General features: G+C 55.2%; 1 protein-coding gene across 1 annotated transcript; it reads right to left on the reverse strand.

Annotated features, from left to right (window-relative positions):
- Positions 1-268: 268 nt before the first annotated feature.
- Positions 269-25,806, reverse strand: SSU72 (SSU72 homolog, RNA polymerase II CTD phosphatase). The gene is made up of 5 exons (XM_065884077.1): positions 25,628-25,806; positions 15,714-15,857; positions 2,767-2,906; positions 1,983-2,101; positions 269-603 (listed from the first exon to the last, which is right to left on the reverse strand). The coding sequence occupies exons 1-5, from the start codon at positions 25,804-25,806 to the stop codon at positions 502-504; spliced, it is 684 nt and encodes a 227-aa protein (XP_065740149.1). The 3' UTR covers positions 269-501.
- Positions 25,807-26,685: the final 879 nt, after the last annotated feature.

A 26,685-nucleotide genomic window follows, 5' to 3' on the forward strand; every position in this document is an offset into this window, starting at 1 on the left:
AGAGAGCTCAGCTTGACCCACAGGCCCGGACTGCCGTCTGAGGACCCTGACGGGAGGTCCAGGCCAGACAGGGTACTCTGGATGAAGCCAGGACGACCAGCAACATCTACTGATGAGACAATGGCAGGTTCTTTCCCAAAAAGTACAGCCTGTTGCTTTATTCAGGGATTTGTACATTGCGGCCAGTTAGGGGAGACGGGAAAGGGGTGCTCAGTGAGAGGCAGACGGCTGGGGGGAAATGTGCTATCAACCGTTTTTTTCTTTTTTGGTTAAAGAAAAAAAACTATAATCAATATCCCACTCGTAAGTAAAAGTGGGATGGGAAAAACTTGATTGTAATCTGGCATTTATGTTTATCTTCTCATTTCATATGTACAGTTTATTTGGGCACTGCCACCGTCCGTCCATCGGCAGAATACCTAAAGGTAAAAACAAATATCAGGAAGGAAGAAGTATTAACAAAAGGAAGCTCAGCAAGGTGGCTCCAGGCGGGCGGGGCCATCAGTAGAAGCAGACGGTGTGCAGGAAGGTCCTGCCGCTCTTCTCCTCAAACTCCTGCAGCAGCTCGTCAATCTCGTTCTCCATGTCCTCCGTGTGCTGGATCTGGAGCCAGAGGAGAGCCGCCCTGAGCCGCCCGCGCCCAACAGGCAGCCCCACCCCGCCCCGGCCTGGTGCCGCCCGTGCGTGTGCGGGGCGGGGCCGAGGGGAGCCCGACAGGGACGGGACACGGAGCGGCTGCAGCAGGGCGGGTGGCCTCAGATGCCACACATACGCACACTGCAGACTGCAGACGCTCGCCGCCTGCACTGCCCCCACCCTGAAAACGAGCAGACCCGACCCAGACAGTACCGTCGCGGGCCCGGTCAGCCAGCGAGGAAGCCCAGGGGCCGTCCCGTGCACTGCAGTGGGTCAAGCAGCGCCTGTGGCCCCCACCCGCCAGCTGCCACTAGCGTCTCTCCCGGCTGTGAGGCCCACCGTGTGTGCGGTTAGATGTCCCCTGGTGGAGAACCACCGCCCTGGAAGGAGGCGGCCCTGCCAGGGGACAGCCCCAGGGTGGTCCGGGGCCAGCTCCTCAGCCCGCCTGTCCTGGCAGGGGCTGGCCTGCGGCCGAGGCCCCTCGCTGCCCCCAGTCTCGGCCTGTGAGCAGTGCCTCTCCTCTGCAAGCTCTCGCCAGCCCGACCCAAGTGGCTGTCACGTGTGCTATTTCTGGGACGTGTCAGCCCCTTCAGCCCTGTCTTTTGCATGATGGCCAGACCATGGGAACAACTGCTGGAGCTTCAGCAGCCACCCTGGACCATGAGACACCTTGGGAACAGAAGCTGTGCTGGGCAAAGCAACAAGAGAGCAGGGGCCTGGGCCCCTCACACAGCAAACCCGTCCAGGCCTGCCTGTCTCCAGACTTCTTGGTTAAGCCTCGTTTTCTTCATTTTTCTATCACTCACAGTTAGTTGGCCTAAATGCAGAAGCCACAGGCCAAAGATATGACCAGACATGTGAGTTGGGTCGGTCCTTTTGTCACATCTAAGAGGAAATGTTTGGCTCTGAGCACAGCTGCACAGTGGCTGCAAAAGCTCTTGGGGTTTCCTGTACAAGGGAAGATGCCCAGGGCCACTTGGGGAGGGCTGGATGTCTGGAATGAGAAGTGCGGGGGCAGAAGAGGACCAGAGCCCTTTGACGCCATCTCTGGGGGCTCCCGGGCTCCTCTAGCTGTTTGGGGTCTTGGCAGGGGGCCTAAGTCCTGGGAGCCATCTCCACAGAAGCCAGACCCCGGCAGGTCACTCACCCCTGCAATCAACCTAAAACGCTCAAAGGTGGATTCTTTAGCCAGAGCTGACTCGGTGACTCTCACCTGTGGGCACCTCTGCATTTATGGGTTTTAACGTTTGGCAATAAGTGGACCGTGAACCGAGCGGTGTGCTCGTCACGTTCATGCTGAAGCCCTTGTGTGCACGACGCAGGCCCGCCCAGGGCCCGATACTCACGCACTGGCAGAGCTCACAGATGAGGAACGCCCCCAGGGTGGCCTCCTCGTGGTTGTCCTGGATGTCCACGTTGATCACATGCACAGGCTGGCACGTCTCCTGCTCCCTAGAATTCAGATCTGACCGTGACAAGAGGACGGAAGTCAGAGGCCTCAGAACAGAGCGCAGGAGGCTGTGTGCTGCCCAGCCTTCCTTCGGGGATGCAGTTAGGGACCAACATCAGAGCATCCGACCAGGCCGAGCACTCCCCCCCCCACCCCCACCTCTCGCCAACCCCGGGAGGAGCCTCACGCCAAATACGGCTGGGACCGCAGGAAAGCTCGCGCTCATGAAGTGGACCCCAGGCCACCTGGTCACACCCGCCAACTCCAGCCTGTCCCGCGGGACAGCAGCTGACAGCACCCTCACTTACAAAGCACCAGGCCCCGGTCCCTCTGCACCACACGTGCTCTTGCTGTGCCACAAAGACCCTGAACCTGCACTGTGCTGTTGGCTGGCACAGGTGGTTTTGCCCTGGTGAACACGGTCAGCCCCAAGGCCACCATCTCCTGCCCCCACCTCCTCCCAGGGCCCACACAGGTCAGGGGCCCTCTGTCCACCTCTCTGTGGCCTTGCCCCATTTCCCCCGCCTGTCGGAGCCCACAGACACACCGGGAACCCTTCTCCAGCCCTGGGCCAGGAACAGACACCACGCACAGGATGGCCCGGCTGCCTCAGAGGCGCTGGACGCACAGCAGGACAGAGGGCACGGCACAGGGCCTGGCGCTGCAGCTGTTGCGCTTACCTTCCACCACCTGGTCGTACACCCGCTCTTCACAGGTGAGGATCAGATCAAACAGATCTTTGCAGTTCTGGAACCTTTCTGGCCGGGGCTTGATCCTCTTATTTCTGTCCAGCATGTGTAAAATGCCATTCTGCGTGTAGCTGAGTGCCCGAGTTAAGGAACTCTGGATAAAGGCCCCGCCCCCCCCCAGCGTCCGCGTAGGTGCAGCCACCCGCCCCCCCCCCCCCCAGCAGGAGCATCAGGGCGACGGAGGCACGGAGGCACGTGGGGGCAGGCTGGGCCGCAATCCCCCATCCCACCCGCAGGAGACAAGTCAGGTGAGGGTGCTCGCCCCCAGCCCAGCCTACCGGCTGCCCTTGGACCCACGCCTCTCCAGAAAGCAGACCTAGTGTCTGCAGCCTTCTCCCAGGTCCGTGTTTCCCCAACCAGGGATCGAAGCTGCACCCCCTGCAGTGGAAGCTCAGAGTCTTAACCACTGGGCCGCCAGGAAGTCACTGATGGCCTTTTTCGTCCTGCAGTCTTGGCAAACGCTCATGCTGAACCCAAGCCCTTCGGCAAAGACAAAGCTAACCTGGAAACCCAATCCCAAGCCTAGCCCAGCATGGCAGTGAGAAAATCCGGAAGCCCACCCAAGAGAGGACACGAAGAGTGTCCAGGAGGGAGAAGCCTTGGGTGAACTGAGGGCAGAGTGAAGGGAGCCCAGGCCCAGGACCTGGAAGGGCCGAGTCCCTCGGAGCTCGGATGGGCCACACAGGTCCCGCAGTCAAGGTCTGTGCCAAGCAGGTGGCCCTGAGCTGGAAGTGCCTCCTCTGGGACCCTCCAGACAGGACCCCACCACCACTCCCAACCCCGATGTGTCCTTGGCCCCAGGAGAGGGCTCACTGCCCCAAAGACGAAGCCCGTGGTCTCTAAGGGTCATTCTGGATAGTTTGAAACAAGCATGTTGTCCACTCTACTCGGACACAGACGAGCCGATTTAGGAACTCTGAGGGATACATTCACTGTCTTTCCCAGATTTTAAGTTATGAGAGTTTATTTCAATAAGCTCCTATTACTCAAAATACATTTCCTACCTGCTTGGATGGTGAAAATGGCTTTTAAAATACATTTAATTAAGAGTTTTCACTTGAAAAGACACTTGACTGTTAGCTGTGGGGCGTTTTTGGTTCTTGCCATTTTTTAGACAAGCGTAATAACCACGGCCACCTCATGCTGGCCTGCGTCCCCGGGCTGGCCCTGCCGCCTCCTGGCTGCCCACAGCGGCTGCGCTGCTACATCTAGGTCTTCCTCCCCAGAACCTGGTCCTTCGGACACCTGGCATCTACGTCCGGCAGAAAGACACAGGCCAGGGAGGCCCCACGTGGTGCGGGGCTGGTGGTGGAGGCCCACAGTGGCTCCAAGACCGGCCACCCAGACAGCCCGGCTTCAGGTGACACCAAGGCTCACGGTGATGGCTCCCTCAGAGGGGAGGCCACCAGGTGCTAGGGGGGCTCCTCAGGGTCCCCAGCAGTCTTGCAAAGCCCCTTCCTTCTTTCCTTGACCCTCAGTTATGCACATAGATGGTGTAACAAATGAAAGTCAGCTGCACGTAACTGAGGACAAAAGGCCTAGTTCAGAGATCAAAGCCTCACCTTCATCAGTGTAACAAGGAAGGAGTAACAGAGACCTTTTGAGACTATTTTCTGGCAAATCCCGGATACGCAGGGCCCAGGCCGTGGCAGGCAGGACCAAGGACAGCGCATGCTGGGTGCGGGTGTGGGTCCTTGAGGATGAAACGACGAAACACTGGATTCCCAGGGACCTGCCTGAACTCCCGCCTCACACCAGGGTGAGACAGGAAAAGTGGGGATCAAGATGGCGACAGCTGTCTGCCACCAAGACAAAGCCTTCATTAGGGCCTGGCTTCTGAGGGAAGGCCCACGCTCTGTGCACAGAGGGAGGGAGGGAGGGAGGCAGGGGGCGTGCTCACCCCACGGAGGTTGGGATGCTGCAGACTCAGGGGCCGAGCACTCCTAGCTGAGCCACGACCTGCAGGGGCCAAGGCAGCAGGGCCCCGGCCACTCGAGGCATCTGCACCGAACCCACCAAGGCCAAGCCCGTGGACCAGAGCTGCAGGGGAGCCGGGCAGCCAGGACCACGCCCTGGGGCCCTGCCGGGTGCGAAGGACACGTTAGGTCCCTAGAACCACTCCCACCCCACACGGGTGCTCCCCCAGCCAACAGCGACCTTGGGCCCAGAGGCAGCGGCAGGCCTGGCTGACCACAGTGGGTAAAGGGCCAGCCGACCTGCCGAGGCAGGAAGCCTCCCTGAGGGAGGGAGAGCTGGCTGGGGCCTCCCTTTGAGCTCACACGCTTGTCAGAAGTAAACCCCCGAGGCGGGGAAAGCTAGCTCAAGAGCCCAACCCAGGCGGACGGAGGCCGAGGTGGGTGCAGGCAGGGAACACGGTGTCTGGGCCCCTGCCCCTGCACCACGTCTCTGGGCTGCGGCTGTGCACCCCAGCTCACGCCTGGAGCCGCTGCACCTTCAGAGGGCGGGTCTCCCCCTCTCACCTGGGACAGGTGAAGGGCGGCGTGGGCACCTCCTCTGCGGTGCAGATCCGCAGCTCCTCAAGGGTGGGGGCCCCAGAAAGACGAGAGGTTCTGTCTGCTGCCACAGGAAGTACGACAACAAAGGATCGTTCTGAAACACTCTGGGGTCCTACCCATCAAACGATGCAGACCCTGTCAGCGGAGAGCACGTGCTCTCGAAACTGCTACATGCGCACTGGCAAGCCTGCTGGAGCGACCCCACGGGGGACACTCAGATTCAGGATGGGCCCAGGGACTGTCCTGAGGGGAGGGAACACGGCAGGCACAGGGGGCTTGTGTCCAAAGTTCAAGGGCAAAAGGCAAACATACCGGAGGGTTTGAGATGCACCCAAAGCGACCACAGACCGGCCTTGAGCCAGGACCTGGGCCTGGAGGCTGCCCGTCCGGAATGGCAGAACCTGCTCTGACCCGGGTGCCCGAGGGCTCCAGTCTGTTCTAGTTCAAGGCAACTTCTCAGATGTGAGGTTTAGCCCCCAACCACGAGTTCATCCTACATACGTGTGCTCAGCACGAAAACAGGTTCAGCTGAATGCTTCTGTCTCAACAGTGACGCTGAGAGATACGGGCCTGACAGCGCGTCTGGCAGACGTGACTTCTGGGCGCCCGAGGCAACGCCTTCCCGAGCCCTCGGAGCGCAAGCACATCATTCCTCCTGCTGCCCCAGCCCAGCCGTGTGGGGGGATTCGGCGAGGATGCGGTTCTGTTTCCCGTCGGACAAGGAGGGCCCGGGAGGTGGGCAGAGGGGGCCAGGCCGGCACACAGCAGGCCCCGGTGCGCGGAGCCCATGCTGGGAACCTGGGGTCAAAGCAGAGATGCCCCCTGTGAAGGCAGGTGGCTGAGGGCAGAGGCTGGGGCCCGACCAGTGAGGAGACGGGTGGGCCGATTCCAGGGCAGGGGTGAGGCGCCGACAGAACCCACATATGGGGTCAGACGCTCCCTCGGAGGTTTAACAGTGGAGCCCACGCCCCCACGTCCCCTCCCAGCCCAGGGCCCAGGCCTCTGCCGAGGACCGGCCAGGCTCCCGCTCCCCCAGGGACAGAAGTGCTTCCCTTCCCAGGGTCGGAAGTGACACACCTCAGCCTGGTCGCCCACAAACATCACCCAGCGCACGTGATGGAGACAAACCTGGGAAGAGACAGCTTCGGAACACCGAGAACAGAAGCAGGATCTCCAGGTGGAGTCAGAACCCCGAGGAAGTGGGCGAGGGGGCCAGGGGCAGTGCCAGCCGAGCCCTGTCGGGAAGGCGCTTCCGGCAAGTGGCCTCCCAGGCCCGCCGGCCACTACCACCTGTGTTCTCTCCCAACAGCCAGGCCCGGGAGCCCGGCTCTGCCCCCGCACTGGGGCTCTGGGAATGGAGCGGGCAGGGGGCGGCTCGGGCAGGCCCTGGCTGGACCGTTGCGGTGTGTGCTTCACCGAGAGAGGATGCCCTCGTCCGAGCTGTTCCTCGGATGCTGACCAAACGGAGCCCAGGGACGTTCTGGTCCATCGGCAACAGCACCTCTGCCCCCCAATGGCACCAGGCGTTTCCCGCCTCAAGGCTTAGCCCGGGGTGTGAACCCAAATCCCACGCCTGGAGCTGGCCAACTGGGCTGTGCCCCAGAACACACTCGTCCCAGGCATCCTCCAACCTAATTCTACCTCCAGTACCCAGCTTGATCCAACTGAAACAGAAGATGCAAAACCCCTCACACAGGGGCCCAAGTGCCTCTGGGGAAAGGTCCTCAAAGACAAGGACCAGCCCCCCGCTGGCCTGGACGGGTGACCACTGGCCAGCCACGGGCAAGAGCTGGGGCTTGTGCAAACCCACTGGGCCGAGCACAGCACCAAGGTAAGCAGGACCTTGTGCCTCTGGAAGCCAACGGTGACCTCCCAACTCCAAATCCAGGAGTCTGGACCCCTGGTCAGCGGCCCTGCGCTCTTCTCTGCTGGATTCAAGAATCCACTCAGAGCCCTGCCCACCTGTGGGGCTTCCCTCTGGGGTGCCCGTCCCGGGGGAGGGGGAGGCAGCCAGGAGCTCCCTCCCTGCACATGAAGCCTCCTGGGCACTGAGTGGATGTGCGGCTCTGCAGGGAAATGGGCCTCCCACCCCATCTCGGGAACAATTTAATCATTTTGCTCAAATTTTAGCCTCACTACCTAACGACAACCTCGCCACCTTCATTTCGGATGGGCACCAACCGCGGCTGCACGGGTCCAGCCCTCACCCATGCCTTCCCTGTGCCGCCAACAGTCTGCTGTCACAATACCCCCAGGGTTTTGTGTCAGAGCCATTAGCCTCATAAGGCCTCGTGAAAAGACAAGCCCAAGCAGCACAGTCACTGGCCACTGGGGGAGGCAGGATGGGTGACAGCCTCGTGTCTGTGAAACGGCCACATCCCCAGACAGAAAACTTAAGAACAAACTGGGTGCCGCAGACACACGCGCTGCACAAAGGACGCCCTGGAGGGCAGCGCAGGGAGCCACGGGATGCATAACTGGGCCGTTTTTTGGAGCAGGTATCACGTAGAAAAAGAATGATGAAAATGAGAAAAACAAACCTCTTGAGCAGCATGTGCTCCAAACGGCCTGAGGCCCGCGAGGACCGGAAGCCTCTGTCTCGTGAGCCGCCCGTGGGGCCGGGGCCGGGCGAGCAGGGCCACAGGCAGCCAGGAAAGGACAAACCGAAGCAGAGGAGCGACTACAACTCCCCAGACTGCAACGTAGCAGCGAGGTCGCTTTGGTCGGGCCAAAGTCAGCAAAAAATGAATTGGGAAGTAGCAAATACGTTTCATCCGTAATCATGTTCCACACACACTAGTCACAGGCCCAGCTTCCAGAGCACGTCCCGGTCGTGTGGAGCCCCCCGGAGGGCAGCTGCCATCCCCCCACCCCCCGCCAAGAACACAGCCTGGACCGGAAGGCGAGGAACACTCACCCGTCTGATCGACCAGGGCCCCTCCACCAGCCCTCCCGGGACGGGCGCAGCATCCTAGGGGCTCTGCTCGCCCGGCCTCTTCTGCACGGGGCCTGGGGCCCGGGAGGTAAGAACCCGCCATCCCTCTTCTTCAAAGGAAACACTCCCTGCACAATGGTGTTAGAAACAAAACAAAACAGTGACGACCAGAAAGCAGACTCTGCAACCCTCCAGTCCAATGTCTCCTCCTCAGAAACCCGACCTCAGAAGCCGCCTTAAGTCAGCCTGAAGGGGACAGATGGCAGAGACAGACAACACCGTGTAACCAGGTGCGGCTTTAGCAGACTTTAAATAATACAAGTAGGGCTTCCCTGGTGGCGCAGTGGTTGAGAGTCTGCCTGCCGATGCAGGGGACACGGGTTTGAGCCCTGGTCCAGGAAGATCCCGCATGCCGTGGAGCAACTAAGCCCGTGCGCCACAACTACTGAAGCCTGCGCTCTAGAGCCCGCGAACCACAACTACTGAGCCCGTGTGCCACAACTACTGAAGCCTGCGTGCCTAGAGCCCGTGTTCCACGACAAGAGAAGCCACCGCAATGAGAAGCCCGCGCACCGCAACGAAGAGTAGCCCCCGCTTGCCGCAACCAGAGAAAGCCTGCGTGCAGCAACGAAGACCCAACACAGCCAAAAATAATAAATAAATTTATTTTTAAAAATAAATAAAAGTGGTAGACCACTTGTCCAAATAGGGTAAAATGCTACATTTATTTAAATTTGAGAGGAAGCTCAAGAAAATATTTTTTTTAATAAATTGGCTGGATAAATAAAAATGCAATGGGAAAAGTATCTTTAGTCTTAGTGTTTTGTTTCAAATAGACACGTACCTACCCTCCAGCTGTGTGACATCATAAAAATTTTGATCTCAAAACAAAAGAGAAAACCTGAGTCCTAGGCTGGAGCATTTTACTTACTTTTTGAGAAAAAACCCTCAGATCATGAATTAGTCTGCAAATACCAAATCACTTCTACATAAATGGTTCAAAACAGACTAAATCCCAAACATCACAGGGCGGCGGGCGGGTGGGGAGGGTGCGGTGGGGGAACAACGTGGTGATGCTCTAGGTGCCGATCTCCTGGCCGTCTACCGCCCACCTCCAAGCAGCGCCCGAGATCCACCCCAAACACTGTGAGTTCAAGGAAAAATAAAATGACCCCCACCCTCACTGAAATTCCACTTACTGAGTGATTTAAGCAGGAACAGCACCAAGCCCAGGGTGGCCAAGCCCAGGGTGGCCACCGACCCAGATGTCCCTGGATGACCCCCCGTGCTCCCTGCCGAGACCTGGCCAAGCTTGGCGTTCTCGAGACCACGCAGTTTGCACAAGAAACCAAACGGTCTGGCTAAGATGGAGGGAGGGTGGGGGGCTGGCCAAGAGGCCAGTGGTCATTGCAAACCAACCCACCTGTGCCCAGCAGGGTTCCCCGTGGGGACCCGCGGGAGCAGCCAGGGTCGAGAGGCCTCTGAGAAACACAGCAGAGGAAGGAAGGGCCGCAAGCCTCCCAGGCAGGAAGCAGCTGAGAGGAGGAGCGCTGCCGAGTGACCCCAGCTACCTGGGACACACCAAGGGCTGCCCGACACAGCCTGGCAGAGCCTGTCCTGACAGACTGTCCGTTCTTATTCTGGTGGTCACGGTGACGCCCTGCCTGTCCTGATGGGGCTGGGGCGGGGTGGCTGTGCTCCCACACACGAGCCAGGGAAGGCCGACAGCGGAGTTCAGGAGCTTACAGGTGACGCCCACGCACCAGGGAGATGCTCCACGAAGTGTCCGCGGAGATGGCGCTTTGGGGCCAGATTCCTCGAGCCCAACCCCGTGCCAGGGAGAGGCCCTGCCCCCAGACACGGACGTGCGACCCAGACCCTCCCTGAAGGCCCCCATGACAGTGCTTCTCTAGTTTCCAGGATGTGTGTCCCCGAAGACGCCCTGCTCAAGTCCCTCGCTTTAGAGGATGGCATCGGGAAGGTGCAGGTTCACGCGTGGACGGGGCATTTCGGGGGCAGGAGCGTGGGGCACCTAATGGCGACACAGCTTGGGCACAAGGCCGCTGGTGTACGCACTCCTTCAGTCCCCATCCACACGAGGAGCGGTCAGTGCCGAGGTGGACATGGCTGGACCCCGTCAGGGTTCAGGGCCAGGGGGAAAGCCGTACCCACGCGGTGCTGGCACCTAGACCCACACCCGCCCACGGCAAGGCCCGCCCAGCCCACTCCCACACCTCCTCACAAGCCCTGCCCTGAGGCGGGGGGGAGGGCATTCCTGATGCCCACCCGGCCCCCGACCTCGGAGCTGTCACAGCTCACCCAGATTCCCACCGGCCGGCCGGCCCTCCAACGCTGGCCACAGGCCACGGCCACCTCGAATTCAGACTACAGACACATGCCAGGTGCCAACGGGAGGGGCCAGAGCTGACTACTGCTCCCCCCCCACCCCCCGCCAGGGAACCCTGACAACCCCTCACGTGTTATGGATGGAGACACCCTCCCCTCCAAGGCACCCAGTCTGTGTTTTCACGGCGAAGCAGCATGGATGCAAGAGGTCTCCCTCGAGCCACGGGGCTGGGGCAGCACAGGGGCCCAACTGCGGCCGCCCATGGCTCTGAATCGGGCCCCTTCCTCCCTGGAGCCGGGGGGCGAGGCCGGTAGGCGGGCGGGTGGCGCCGCAGCTGCTGTGCGTGGTCACGAGCACACACTCAGCCACCAGCCGTGGGAGCGGCGTCCTCAGCACGCCTGGGCATGAGCAAGGCCGACAGCAAACAGCTTTAGGCTCGAAATACTCTCAAAGGGTTGTGGCGACTGCTGGGACCCTCGAACATGAAGAGCCGATTCACCACAAGCTGTCACGAGGCCCCACCACTCCTGAGGCTGGCGGCGGGAGCTCTGGTGCGGTCTGCAATGGCCTCGCCACCCCGGTCCCCAAAGTGAACCCACCAACGCAGGCTGCGGCGTCACCCACCGGCTACACGCTGCGCCTGCACCCCACCTGCCGCAGGCTGTGGGGGACCAGGCCCGACCTGCCCTGCTGTCGCCTCAGGAGGGACCCCGCAGCCACCTCGGGCGGCCAGCTGCTCGACTCGGGGCAATGCCTGTCAGACATGCAAGCTTCTCTTCCGGCCACATCTGAAATACCTGAAGGCCTTAATGTTTATTTTAAGCTTGAGTGCTTTTCTAAAATCCAAAACCTTAAGCATCAGTAAAACTAGATCAGAGTTTCCCTGGGAACCAGTGTCTGGTTTAGGAACACACTCGTATGTTAAACAGACACTGTTTTCAGTAACCACTTGAAAGCACAGCTGCCAACCAGGGTGAAATGAGATGGGGTCAGATAGGCGAGCTCACGCCAGGTACGCACGGGGCCAGTGAGGGTGACCAGGGACCGTCCACGACGGGGGTCAGGCAGGACACGCTGAAGGTGGGAGCCCAAGGGGCTTGGACTTGAAGTGCAGGAAGTGTCCTCAGGGCAGGGCCGGGCAGCCACCCCATGCCACCGAGCGCAGCAGGAGAAGGCGAGGAGGGTCTGACGAGACCCCAAGAACAAGGTTCTGGAAAAGCCCAGGGGCCTTGAGCAGGACGGAGCTGCCGTGTCCACTAACCTCGTACCCAGGATGGAGGCCCGGAGGCTGTGGGATTTATACTCTTAGAAATCACATTTATTATTACCTTTTACCCCAAGACAACAAAAATTACACAGTGGAGAAGTGAGTATACACATAAATTAATCTAAGGCCTAAAAGACAATGAAATCGAGAAACTGAAAATGAATAAACAAATAGTTAAAAAACAATCTAACCCCAGAGGTATTTAATTACAAAAGAGCCACAGGAGAAAGAGGGAAAGTATGCGAGATACAAGTTCAACACGCAGCCTCCACTTACAGGGTAAAGTCAGGATCTGGGCGAGTGTTAGTTGTATCTGCACTTCAACTCACTGTCTGGGGAGCAATTGGTCACATGTATTAAAAATCACATGAACTATATTTACAGCTACACATTCACTTGCTTTTTAAGACAAGTGGTTTTGTAACTCACAAAGCAATTATCCAAAACCAATGAAAGATAGCTCTCCTGGAGCCGCGAGGACACTGCCAGCCTCACCTTTCCTGGCGGCCCCTCCTCCGTGACTGGGCCCAGGGACCCTGTTCCTTAGGTCACAGGTTGGCCAGTCTTACGTTTAGAAGAACATGACTTATCTTCCCCCAAAAGTGCTCCAAGTAGGCTGAGGTTCAGGTGCAGATTCTGCTCAACTGGTGCTGGAGAGCCCGGGAGGAAGCTCAGGTGTGGAAAGTGGCTCAGGCAGAAAATGGAAAGATCTGGAAGCCTCCACCAACTTGACACAGGAGGTACACTACAGCCCCCAAACGGAACATCAAGTTTGAAGCTGCTCTGTATTCAAAAGGACTCCAAGGCAAAGGGATGAAAAAACTTAAGGCCCACGGGAACATTTACACATAAAAGAGGACAGCTCAACGACAACGACAAAAGGACAGCTCAACTTCCGACGTTAGGCAGAAGCTAGCTCCTAAAGACCCGTGCTGTACGACCTGTGGATCAGAAACGTCCAGAAGAGGCAGAGCCACAGGCGGGGACTGGGCCAGCAGCTGCCAGGGGGCTTCCTGAGGGGAAAACATCCTACAGTCTGCTGAGTGCACAGCCCCGTGGACCCGCGAAGCCGTGCACTTGAAGCAGGTAGATCGTCTCACAGTCAAGGACAGCTCCCGCCTTAGAGGCGTCCGAAGAGAAGACCCTCTTACATGCCTGGGGAGGGTCAGGTGAACCCAGATTTCCTGCACTATCGTTGAGAATTCCCACAGGGGGAGGGAAACGTAAACCTCACCAGGCTGTCTAGCTCCTCACAGGGCTGGGCGACACCAGGCAGGTGCTCTGCGGCCACACCTGTCAGCGTAGGACCGAGGCCGTAGCCTCTCAACCCAACCCACTCCTGCTTGTGGCGAGAAAACCAAAAGCAAAATCCCTATTTACAGCCAAATAATTAACAAATAAACTGCCTGGCTACTAACGACTACAGACCAGAACTCACTGAGGGCTCAAGAAGCACAGGGCCCCAGGCCCCAGCCCACAGGGGGCAGAGCGGTGCCCAGGCAAAGCCCGCAGACGTCTCCAGGGCCCATCTGTCCCTGCCAGCCACTCGGCCTCAACTCCCCGGCTCTGCCCAACAAGGGGCATCTTCTCTTCCCTGAAAATTCAAACATTTACTGAATGTTGTTTTGTCCTTGGGTTTCATCTTACAATATTTTCCTAGCTTTGCACTGTTACAAAAGCCACCACTTCTGCAAATGTCCAGGTATTCTATGCTACAGATTTAGGTTTTTACCTCGTCTGCTGTGTCCTGAGCACATGGGGAAACGCGGGGCTCCCTGCCCCACACCTGATCATCAACCCTGCCCAAGTTGGCAGGGCCTCCGGCCCCCCGCCCCCTGGCATCCTGCCAGTGTCCCAGTGGACTCCCTGTCCCCCACTGCCTGCAGATGCTCCTGTTACTGGCCAAGGGCTGACTCAAGCAGAGCTGGGCATAGTGCCAGACACAGCCTTGTTTTGCCCCTTCCCACCCCACCCAGAAGGTAGAAATCCCACCCAAGTGAAGCCAGCAAAGCGGCAAGGCTCCCTCCCAGAGGCTCGTGAAGGGCAACCAACGGGGGCGGGGGGGGGGGGGCGGTCTATGGAGGCAACTTCCCTACACGGGGCCCGGACGGCAGGCACAACCATCCCCTGGACTGGATGCTGCTGGGGAGACCACGGGCCTGTACAGTCACCCCAAGAGGAGAGTCTGAGTTCTGAGAGGCTGGGCTCTGCCCCTTCGTTTAGAGCCACCAGGGACACGTACAAAATCCCTCCAGATTTGGTCTACAATGTGTAAATGCTGCCCATTCCCAGAAGTAGCTCTGATGTGAAAGACCTAACTTACAATAATTAAGGGAGTACAGACAAGCACATGCATTAGCTGTTGTCGTTTCTCTTGTTGAGTTTCAGTCTTTAAAAAACGAATGGTGCTAACTGAACAATAATCTTAAAAAATACTGGGTTGGCCAAAAAGTTCTTTCGGGTTTTTCTGTAACATCTTACCCTACAGAAAAGCCCAAAGAAATTTCTGGCCAACTCACTAGATGGGGTCTCAAGTTAAGCTTATCAACAGAGAGTTTTCAGTGCAAGAACCAAAAGCCTGCAGTTGGATCACAGCTTTCCCAGGGGAGCGGCCGTGGCTGGCGCCTCTCCACAAGGTTAGGACAGCTCTCACCACACGGCACCACCACGCGGAGCCCAGGACACAGCTGGCATCTCCCCGGCAGTACGCAGAGCTGTTCCTAACGTGGTCTGCGCCTTCTGAGAAAGGAGTGTGTGCGCAAGGTGCGCTGCAGGGTCTCTTGGGGCTCCCACACCCCCGGGAGGGCCTTGGGACTGCATGGGGCAGCGGGGGGTGCTGGTTCTGGTGGGCGTGAGTCCTGGACCCCCAGCATCAGTGCCCGGCTGGGGCACTGACGAGAAATACCTGCATTTCTGCCCCAATGCCCCCACCCGACGTCTCCCTTGCAGCTGGGGAGGAGCGGGCACGGGGTGGAGCGTGCAGCCACCACCAGCGCCCAGTGCGTTTCGCTGGAATGACCTCCGGGGCCCCTCGCAGCTAACTAATTAATCTATAGGTGTACAGAGAACGTTCGTAGTTTATTCACAATTGCAAGAATGCCGAAGTGAAGGAAGCTTTCCACCTGGGGTCTATACTCCTCTCGCTTGGGATGTGTCTGGTCTCCATCCTGAGAACCACCATCACTCATGGTAACATGAGGTGTCCCAGGAATTTAAAGCAGCCCGGGGTGACCGTGAAGTGTCTGGTCAAAACCCAGCCAGCAAGGATGATCTTAATATCCACAGCCTGGGGTCACATTCACACGAATCTGGCTTTAAAATACCTTCCTTTCCCGTGAGTCTTAGGAAGCAAACAAAGTCTGTTTTGTCTCTTCCTGAAAGGACGTCAAGTCCTCTCAAATTCCCTGCTTCTAACATGCTTCCTTCGGCACCCAATGCGGCCCTCTCACGAGCTGACCCTCCAGAAAGAGCACCAGAGTGTGAGGCAGCCGCCCGTGAACCAGTGCACACCCACGCCCACACCTACCTGCAGTGTGCAAAGCCACGGTTGGCGGGGTCCCACCTTCCTCACCTAAGCTGCTCTAAGACTGTATCACAACCTTCCCCGACTGTGTCCACGTGAACTGCAGCCCACGGCCCCGAGTGGCTCCAACCTCTGGACGTTCCCGTGAGCACCAGAACAGAAACCCAGTGACCCCGCACACCTCAAATGGGCCGCCGCGTCCCCTGCCTCACAGGTGCCCCTGAGTGGTGCCCACAGGTGACACCTGTCAGAGACAAGCACACAGGGTTAAAGGGCAACCACTGGGATGCAGTTCTTTGTCTTTCCTAAGGAGATCGTTGTACATCTGGTCATATGTGGTTTTGAAATCATAAACGTTTGGCTTGTCGGGTGCTGGTCCTGGAAGCTTCACGTGAGTTCCTGTTCCGAAGGACCGGACGCTGAATCCTCGTTTGCTGAAAGACACAAAACGACAGAGAATCACAGTTGGATTAAATGAGACACAAAATGCTAAAAAGGAAAATGAAATGGGAAATGGGACTATATGAACAATTTTGTTGGTCTCAAAGAACATGTTTCTCAATTCTTAACTCTAAGTATTTTATTTGCAAATTAAAAAAAATCCTGTAGCACGTTACACAAAAGCTAGGTGAAGCCAATCCAAACAGAAGACAAAGGATCCTGGAACATAAGGGAACGAGGTGGATGTCTGTGATGGCCACAGGATAGACACGTGGTAGAGGGAAGATTTCACCTAGAACGTCTTGTCATCTGACTCTTGTCCTGGTCTCTAGAAGGAAACCATTTGTCCAGGTTTCCAGCTGCTGTGATGCAGGTTTCCCAGGACCAAGAACGGAGTTTCCGGAGCCCCGGAGCAGAGGGACACTCCCCCGGCCTCCAACCTCGAGGCGCCAGCTGCGAGGGCCAGAGATAAGGGAATGGCTGAGTGTCTCCTAATAAACTGAGGGAACCTCCCTGACAGGCAGCGTCCACGAGCCACAATTGCACCCTAAGCAAGGAAGGTCATCGCACACACCGCGGCCCCAACGCCATCCTCACTCAGACCCCAGCTGCAGACCCCACGTTCCCTCAAACTCACAAGCGGTGAAAGCCAACACTGGGAGTGTTCAAAGCGTCTACGTGAAACGGCCTTCTCATCCTAACCTCGTGTTTATACATCACTAAAACGTCCGTGTGGAAGCACCCCTGCCTGCCAACTCGGGAGCAGGCCCCAGGCCCACCAGCCCCGACGTTCTCCTCACGGCCCCGCAGGCTCTGAGGCGGCCGCGGTCACTGTCTCAAGCTTTTTTGCACATTTTATTGCAGCTCAGGGGTGTCTGGCCACATCTGGAGGCCCACGGAGGAGCGAGCGTGTCCACGCACACACATCCCAGCACGTGGGGAAGCCCAGGTCTGCAGGCGCCACTCCCCCGATCCCTCGTGGGCACCGATGCCTCTCTGCTGAAAGGCGGACAAATAAGGGAGGAAACCTCACTCGGCCCCCGGCGCCCGTGGAGCGAGACCCGTGGTCTCTCCCAGCACACACAGCACTTCTAGAAGCCCAGCCCGAGAGTCACTGTCCCTCCCACAAAAGACAGGAAGGACCCACAGGTCACTTGCTGTCACTGTGAGAACGGGGAGGGACGCGAGGAGCGCAGCCACTGCGCCTGGTGTGACAGAGCCTCACGGACACACGTTTTTAAAGCGCTTCTCATCCGGTTTGGGTCAAACACCTTGCCTGAGTCCTCTGAAGCTGGTAAAAGCTGGTAATGTCCCTCTGTCCCTGGAAGGCCCGAGCTGTGCCCTCAACCAGGCCCCAGAGGTCACTGTGATGGAGAACACGGGGGACAACAGGCATGATTGAGGAGTGAATGGGGCCATGGCCACCTGAGCTGTAAACGGACCACAACCAACCCAGCCCCAGTTTACGTGCAGCTCCGGGCCCCGGGGACAGGGAGGCTGGGATGCAAGGGCCCAGCTACGCGGGCACCTCCACCCACAGGCTCCAGCAGGTGCCCAACAGACCACGTCACCCAACCCGTTTCCTCACCAGGTCAGGTACGTACAATAAAAGAAATGTTTTCTGTCAAAGGACCAACAAGCCAGGGAGGAAGGCCCCCTTGACAACAGCCGTGCGGGGGTCACACTCTCCCGAGACAGTGACCGGGAACAGGTCACGGACACGGGTGCCATGGGAACACACAGCAGTGGGCCACGCTTGTCTTGCTGGCTTCATAATTTGCCACTACTCCACAAGAACTGCCCGAAACAGAGAGCTTATCCTCGTAGTGCCAAGCCCCTCACCCCAAAAATACCCTGGAGGGAGCAGGTCCTTGAGGGAGGAACGTGTGCTATGGAAAAACACTAACCCACAGAAGCAAGGTCCCTGAGGGCTTGGAGCTGAGTCCAGTCCCTGCAGAGGGAGCCCAAGGTGTGACCCTGCCAGGAAGCGACACAGTGACTGCGTGAATCCAACTGCTCGACACACTCCTGGGGCCACCCCGGGCCTGTCTCCAAAGGCCACGTATCTGTTCACAAGATCTTGGGAGAAAGGCCTGTCTTCTGGTGGATGCTTTAAAACAAGTCATTTGAAACCAAATAATGAGTAAGTTAAATATGTGAGAGATAGTGCCTTTACAGGTCAGAATAAGAAACCACGGCTGAGACCACTTTTCTCAGCTAGCTACCCAAGAAGCCTGCTCCAAAAGGGGTCCCAAAAATCATCCGGGAGAACAGTGGGAAAAACAAAACGCTTCCCAACAAAAATAAGTGAAAGATTCATTTAGACACAGTTTCTCCATCACTTTTTCAAAAAAAATCAGTATTTCTACATCTCAGTCATTTCCTTCTGGTCATTCCTTTGAGATACTTACTCATAATTAAAGAACTTATTTACATGAGCCCAACTCTTAAACCTAAGTTCAAATTTATTAAAATGAGCCCAAGCACAACTACTCTTGAAATACATTAATGAAATATATACTGAATAAGTCTTAATTTAGCCAGGCAGCAGCAAAAGAGACTGTTAAATCCCCAACGGCTAAAGTTTTAAGACTGAAAAGCCACCACCACTTCTACTGGTGGCAGGTTAGCCATTCCATTTTTGATCCAATGGTATTTTCTGGAGCTTACTATATGTGCTGGGGATTCAGCAGTGATCGCAACAGACCTAAATCCCTCTCCTCAGATGCTCTGGGAGTGGGAACAAAGTAGGTTACCCTCCAGGACACAGAACGGGGGAAGCACAGAGATGGCAAAGCTGCGGGGCTGGGGGTGATGGGAAACAGGGTGCCTGGGGGCTCCCAACACATCCTGCACCCCGTGATGCAGGCCCCAGACAGGACCCCAGGGTGTTTCTGGGGTTGGTGTAGGGCATGTGTGTCACTGAAAAACTGCCCATAGGGTTCCCAAGAGGCCCTAGGTGGAGAGGCCCCAGCACAGGGTCTCCCATGCCCCCACCTCCTGCCGGGGCAGCGAGCCTGAACTGCCCGGGGGGACAATCTCCTTCCCTCACCTCCTGTCACAACAGGGGCTGAGGTGTGCGCTAGGTGTCCAAGTGAAACACTGTCCATATCCCTAAAAGTAGATCACCCCGAAGATAACCTGGGCCCATTTTCCACACAGCTGATCCCTAACAGGCCTTCTAAGAGGATGCCTGCTAGGTCTGAAAGGCTGGGTGAGGTCTGTCCTACTAGAAACCGTCGGGGGAGGGGGGCCGCAGCTGCCTTCTCCTCACTGCCCTCCCTAACTGCCTGAAATGTTACTCAAGCATATTTAAAGGTAAAACGAAACGAAACCCCAAGAGAGGGATTTACTGGCAGAAGAATTTAAACGGCACACACAAAAAGAAACCCAGTTTGTTCTTCCCCCAACAAAATGGTCCCAAGCGGCAAAAAGGCTAGTTGACGACAGAAGCCCTGTTTCTTCTAAGCTCGTGCAACTGACAGAACAGCCCATCCCGCGTGTGACACGTACAGGGACAATGTGTTTCTTACATAAAAGGACTGAGCGCCGTAAAAATATTGCTGACCACCAAAAGGCTTTGTCTCGGGGCCAATTATTTTGTATGTTAAACAAATCTTCCAGACAAGTATTTACCAAAGTTGTCTTTAGAGGTATCAAAAATCTATCAGAAAGATATAGAAATTATGTTACACATTAAGATACAGAAACGTTAAGTTACAGAAAAAACTACACTATCATAAAAAACACTGGGGCTTCCCTGGTGGCGCAGCGGTTGAGAGTCCGCCTGCCGATGCAGGGGACACGGGTTCGTGTCCTAGTCCGGGAGGATCCCACATGCCGCGGAGCGGCTGGGCGTGTGAGCCATGGTTGCTGAGCCTGTGCGTCTGGAGCCTGTGCTCTGCAACGGGAGAGGCCACAGCAGTGAGAGGCCCGCGTACCGCAAAAAAAAAAAAAAAAAAAAAGTTGAATTTTGGGAAACAGAATTGTTTCGTTGTTATCCTGATGCCTAAAGGTAAAATAATAAAGTTAAAATGAATACCAATCAAGAAAACACCCAGGGCTTCCCTGGTGGCGCAGTGGTTGAGAGTCCGCCTGCCGATGCAGAGGACACAGGTTCGTGCCCCGGTCCGGGAAGATCCCACATGCCGCTGAGCGGCTGGGCCTGTGAGCCATGGCCGCTGAGACTGCGTGTCCGGAGCCTGTGCTCTGAAACGGGAGAGGCCACAACAGTGAGAGGCCCGCGTACCGCAAAAAAAGAAAAGAAAAAGAAAGAAAAGAAAACACCCAAATTTACAGTATGGGTTATGCCATTTTTTTTCTATTTTCTATAGTGTGGTTATTAACCTAATTCAAAGCATTATTGTGGCTAAGACTGAAATCCTAGACCACTGCAAACCTTCTGAAAGTAGGACACAAGATGCTTACGAGCATAAGTCACCTTTACTACAGGTAAAGTCGCCCACTACTCAATCAGCCGTTTCTAGCTGCACAATGACCTCACGCTTACCCAACACAGACCAACTGCTCAAGCTCCATGACACTATAATACCCGCCTGCAGTTTCACTGTGGTATAGCCACAAGCTGGGAAGATCAACTTCCTGAAATGTTAATATTCCAGTAAAGTTGATGTCACCCCTAGTAAAACGTCAGCCTAAGCACTTCCCAATGTTTTCTAGGGTTTATTTTATTCTTACCCTCCCATAGGTCAAGAAGAAAACAAAAGGCCTCTCAGCATGAGATCACCATGCACAGAGCTTGTCAAACATGCCACTTTGTTTAGCGCCCAAGAGAGCTCCTGCTTAGATGTCCCTGCTCCAGGCCTGCTCTTCCTCGACCCTGACTTCTCGAAGGCCAGCTTGCTCTGCCGGCCACTGTCGGCCTCCCCAGGGTGCAGGGCCAGCAAAGTAGGGCCTCAAGATCTGGTACTTCAGCTGTTCCAGTCCCAGCACTGCGCTAAGCGCTACTAACCATGGTGAACCCGCTCAACTATCTTCCCTGGGCTCGACCTGTTCTCACCTACAGAAGGTTGGAGATGATGATCCTTAAGGCAGGGGAAAATGTTTTAGCTGCTGGAACTGATACCATGCTTGGTCTACCCAGTTTCGTCTCAATGTTCACATCCAAACAGAAATCTACCTTCTTCCAACCAAGACTTCTGGTCTTAGTTCTGCCTCCTGAACACAAAAAGCAAAAAAACAATGCAGAGTCCCTTAAAATCTATGATGGCAAACGTGTCCCCTGTAGGCACCTCTTCTATCCTTATACACACAATTTCAAATCTTCCACCTCCCCAGATAGTTTCCAGTTTACCTTCTTCAAGTGTACCCAGAAACAAAGTATCAAAAATGCAGCCAAAGGGGCCGCAGGGGATAGCGGACAATCCCTCCCTGGTTTAGAACAAGAGGCTTCTGGAAATGTGTTCAAGACAAGGGGAGAGTTTAGCACCGTCTGGGAGAGTGCTGTGTCAAGCCGCCTGGGCTCACTCAGATCCTGTGTTCAGATCCCAGCAGCCCTGAGACTCAGTCCCCTCTGGGAGAGGCTGTCTGAGTACCTCCATCCCAGTGTGGCTAGGGTCCACATACTCTACTCATGACATTAAGACTTGAGCGCCCCACCCCAAATCGGAGAATCACAGGATCTCAGCTGACTGTTGCACTCCCCGCAGCCTGGATCCTCCTCCAGCCCGCGTTCTATCCCATCAGTTCTGTCACTCATCCGTCAGCACTGGAGCCCCTTGTAGGCAGATCCTTGCTGTCACACATGAGCTGGGGCTTCTTGCTCTGGGTATTATCTCCTCACCTGTGTACATGTGCACATCCTAAGAGTTGTGAGGACGAAATCAGATGGCATTTGCAAAGCACCTGGCACAGAGGAGCTCAAGAGACTGATTCTAACCTTTTTTCTTCCACATCTGCAGCCTCTCTGCTCATCTTCCCAAAATCAAACTGCCCAGGAAATTATGATTGAAAACAGTAATTTAGAGAAGTCTTTCTTTAAAATCTGTTTTGAATTCCTACAATTAAAAACAGCTTCCAGGGCTTCCCTGGTGGCGCAGTGGTTGAGAATCCGCCTGCCGATGCAGGGGACACAGGTTCGTGTCCCGGTCCGGGAAGATCCCACATGCCGCGGAGCGGCTGGGCCCGTGAGCCATGGCCGCTGAGCCTGCGCGTCCAGAGCCTGTGCTCTGCAACGGGAGAGGCCACAGCAGTGAGAGGTCCGCGTACAGCAAAAAAAAAAAACAACCAGCTTCCAAAAATCAGCAGGCCCCTTGACCTCTAACAGAGAGTCTGGAACAAAAAAATAAATTAATTGGTTCCAAAGGGACACCTTAATCCACAGAGTACAAAGAACAGGAGGCTCTGTGGAAACAAACATAGGCTTCCTGCACCCCTTAAAAAACCTGAATGGCTCCAGGACTAGTATTTCAAACAATTTAGTCTCAAAAGATCAAAAATGATCACCCCAGGGAACATTATGACTAGCTCTAGAAAATGCCAACATTTATTAACACTTGTATTTGACTTCTCAGAAAAATACAGCCTGAGCAGATTTTCAAGGAGGCAAAAATAAAATTGGGTTTCACTAATAAATGACCTAGTGTGTATGCTTGATCAACTACATTCCTTATGATAGTTCATTTCAGAAGTTTTCCTATGCATAGTTTTATTTAGTTGTAACCAAACTGCATACACAATTTTCCTTCACTTATACATTTTTTTTTTTGGCCACGCCCTGCAGCATGTGGGATCTTAGTTCCCCCACCAGGAATTGAACCTGTGGCCCCTGCATTGGGAGCTCAGAGTCTTAACCAGTGGACCACAAGGGAAGCCCCTTATGGTACCTTTTTTTTTTTTTTTTTTTGCGGTACGTGGGCCTCTCACTGTTGTGGTCTCTTCCAACGCAGAGTACAGGCTCCGGACGCGCAGGCTCAGCGGCCATGGCTCACGGGCCCAGCCGCTCTGAGGCATGTGGGATCGTCCCAGACTGGGGCATGAACCCGAGTCCCCTGCATCGGCAGGCGGACTCTCAACCACTGTGCCACCAGGGAAGCCCTATCGTACCATTTTATAAATTTTATTTATTTATTTAATCGTACCATTTTAAAATGCTTTTCACAATCATCTTCAAGGCCTAAGTCTCTAAATCTTTTATAAGCTCTACTAGTTGTAACAAAAACCATCATATAAATTTCTTAAACATCTTTTTAAACCCTGTAAGTTATCGAAAGAGATAAAGCCATAAATAATTTTCAAAAGTGAAAACGACACAAAAAGTTGTTCAATCTCAATGGCAATTTTAAAACTAAAGGGCGAGATACTTTTGCCCCAGCAGCATGAAAAGATATAAATAATGCCCGTATTGTGAGGAAATGGGAATTCTATAAACAGGTACTTTTCTGGAAGGCAGTGTGGCAGAATGTATGAAAATGTAAAATATGCCTAGTTTTGGACTCAGCAATTTATGCCAAGGAAATAACTAGAAAAGTACAAAGATACTTAAAATGGCGCAAGAATGTGGACATTATAAAACTGAAAACCAACCACCTGTTACGGGGAGTGGGTACAAAGTGACTGCTGCACAGGACTGCTCTGAGTACTGGCTCATGGTTTTGTAACCACTGCTATTACTCAACATGAATAGATATGTTCAAATCCAATGTATAAAAATAAAAGCAGAAATGAATATTGAAATCAAACTATGTTCACGTTCTGTGGAGAGATTACCTAACAGTGCTCTGGCCTCCCTTCAGTGTGTGTCCGGATGTCTGCAAGAACATCCAGAAAGAAGGGTGTACCCCAAAATGGTACCGTGATCCTTATCTTCTTCATCTTCTATATTTTCTACAGCGAGGATTTTTTGCAACAAGCAAATACTATCATTTTAACAAAGGAAAACACCCCCCAAATATAAGCATTTTAGAAATTAAAGATTCACATCTAAAATAATTTCACATTCATGATACAAATAATGTATGTTACCCTAAACTTACCTCCTTTTGCCCTCATTCTGAATCTACTCTTCTCATGAGTAAATTTGAAAAATAGTAAAATGGGTAAAAGTACACAAGCATTCCTACTTGGTGATTATTTGGGGGCTCTTCTGCACCCTCATTTCCGCAGGAGACCCAAGGCTGTGCCAGTTACTCTGAACTAAGCAAGGGCTTAAATCTTGCTGGTGACTGTCTCAGGGCTATCAGATAGGCAAGACTTTGGAACAGATTTACTATCAAAGTTGCTACAGGAAATTTAAAAACATTTCCTTTTGTAACATTTCACCCCAACTTTGTTATGCAGATAGAGAAGAGCTTAAATAAAGGATCACCAGCCAGAACCAGCAGAATGAGGTGGTCTCCAGATCACTTGTCATTCTAATTAAAGACATTAAATTTTATTTTCCTTGAATAATTTTCCTGGAGCGTGAACCTTGCAATCTTTTCCTTAAAGTTACCACTTTTAGTGACTCTGAACAGATAAATGCAGTTTGGGGATGAGATCCAACACACTGTAATTCTTGCACTTTTCCAATTTTAAAACAACTTTACAGTTTAAAAAATTCTAGTTTAGAAACGAACTCCACATTGGTTTGTAAGGTTGCAAGCATATCACACTAGACCCAACAACAACATTAACTGAATACTGCAGACAGTGTGGTAGATGTTAGGAAGAATTAAACTCAGAACTAGCAGATCGTGGACACCTGGTGCGTCCAGCTTCATTAAAAACGAGGGGCGAGGGAGAATTCTGATTTCCTCGGTAGAGTCAAAGCTGACTGCCGTAGTAGGAGAAGCAGCGAGGCATGGCTGTCCTGTAATGTCCACATAAGAAAACTTCAGAAGAAACGGCAGTTTCAACTTTTACTATCAAAGTTGACAGGTACACCAAACTTTAACTGTAATGCAAGGTGTCAATTTCACATTCTGTAAAGTGATTCTGAACGAAAAAAAATTTATCAAACGGGAATAAAATTTTATTAAACATATACAACACCAGCGTCACAAAAGGGTAGTTAGCACTGAAACGTGAAACCAAACTCACGTGTGGTTCAGAAATTATCGACTGGAGATTTTCCAAGGGAGGAGAAAGGATTTTTTTGCATGAGACTTGAAAAATGTAGATAGAAGCAAATACACAAATGCATGAAATTAAAATAGGCCATTTCCGTGTTTTTACGACTTGTTCTATCCTGAGATCCTGTCGCGCAAGTTTTCCATATTTGATAAAAAGGCGACACGCCCTGGACACAACCGGCCTATCCTCTCGTGGACCCTAACCTTCATCTTGCAACTTACCGCCTCACTGCTGAGCATTTTACAGAGGCCATGATTTTCAGATACACAGACGTGCGTACGAAGTAGATGCGAACAGCATCAGCCTTTCAGGTTTACTAGCAGCTTTGAGGTTTCAGCGACCCGGAAACATTTCGGCTCAGAATGTGAATTTTTCGCGACGCTAAGCACACGTGGGGGACCGCGCGGCGGACCGAGTTTTGTCGATTCCTCGCTGCGCTCGGCCCTGTAGCCAACGAGCCTGGAGGCGGCGAGGCCTCTCGGCCGTCCTTCGGGGGCCGCCGCGCACCGCCCGCCTGGGAACCTGGGCTGCCCAGCACGGGTCAGGGAGAACCGGGGCCGGGAACCGCGGCCGCCGCCACACAGCACGGGCCGGGAGCCGGAACCGCCCAGCACGGGCCGGTCGGCCGTAGGGACGGCCGGTCGGCCGGCGTCCGCGGGGCGCGCTGGGCCAGGGCGGAGGCCCCAACTACCTGAGGATGTTGTGCGCCTCCATGCTCCGGTTCTGGTTGCTCGAGCACACCACCGCCACCCGCAGCGGCGATGACGGCATAGCGGTGGCCGCACGGTCCGCGACTCCCGCTTCGGGACTCCCACCCAGCCGCGCCGCTTCCGCGCGAGCAAGATGGCGGCCCCGGCGCCCGGAAGTCATTACGCGAAGCGGCGGCGCCGGCGACGTAGCGCGTCAGGAGGCGCGGCGCTGGCGTGTGTACGGCGTCCCAGCGGCTTCCCAGCGCCGGCCCAGAGAGCTGGACTGCGGACCGTGGGAGGCCCAGCTCCCCGGGCGCCACACCGGCCAGCGAGCGCGCCGCTCCTTCGGGCGCGAGCGCCGAGGCCGGCGCTTGGCACGGAAGCCTCCTGGCGCCCTGCGTTGGCGTCCTGACGTCACAAGCCCCCGCCGCCGTCGCCGCTAGTGACGCGCAAGGCGTCGCGCCGGCTCCTGTGACGTCACGCGCGCCGTCGCCGTCGCCTGGAGTGACGCGAGAGGCGCCGCGGCCCCTGGGGCGGGCGTTGGAGGTGACTGGTCGTGCCCGGCGTCTACAGGTACCGATCTGCGCGCTCCGTCCACCCCGGTTGTTTTCGCACCTGCCGCCCGAGCCGGCGATCCTCCCTCGCCCGCTCTCCGCTCGCCCTCAGCCAGTCCCCGAGATCCTCCATGTCGCTCCTTGCGCGCCTCCACCAGTCTAGGCCGAGCCCCCGCGCCCCTCCTGGGACGACTGCCACGGCCTCTTACCGGCCTCCCGTCCCCAAGCTCGCGCAGACGCCAGCGCGTGGCTGTCCTTTGAAAGCCTTGGGAAGTTTGACATTTAAGTGATGTTGTGAAAGTATTTGAAGAGATGATTAGAGAGGAGGCGTAAGGAGGTGTGAGGAAACCTCTCGGGTTGGGAGAGCAAATTGACTTAGATCCTTGAGTTGGTTTGGAGGCGCTGCGGGCGTGAGGTTTGGGGTCATGATATGACAGTGAAACTAATCAACCCGGTTTTGTTGTTCTCCAGCCACGTCCGGCCGCCTGGAGTGGCCAATGAGTTGA

The sequence above is a fragment of the Phocoena phocoena genome, chromosome 1 (genome assembly GCF_963924675.1).
Source record: "Phocoena phocoena chromosome 1, mPhoPho1.1, whole genome shotgun sequence".
Classification (NCBI taxonomy): domain Eukaryota; kingdom Metazoa; phylum Chordata; class Mammalia; order Artiodactyla; family Phocoenidae; genus Phocoena; species Phocoena phocoena.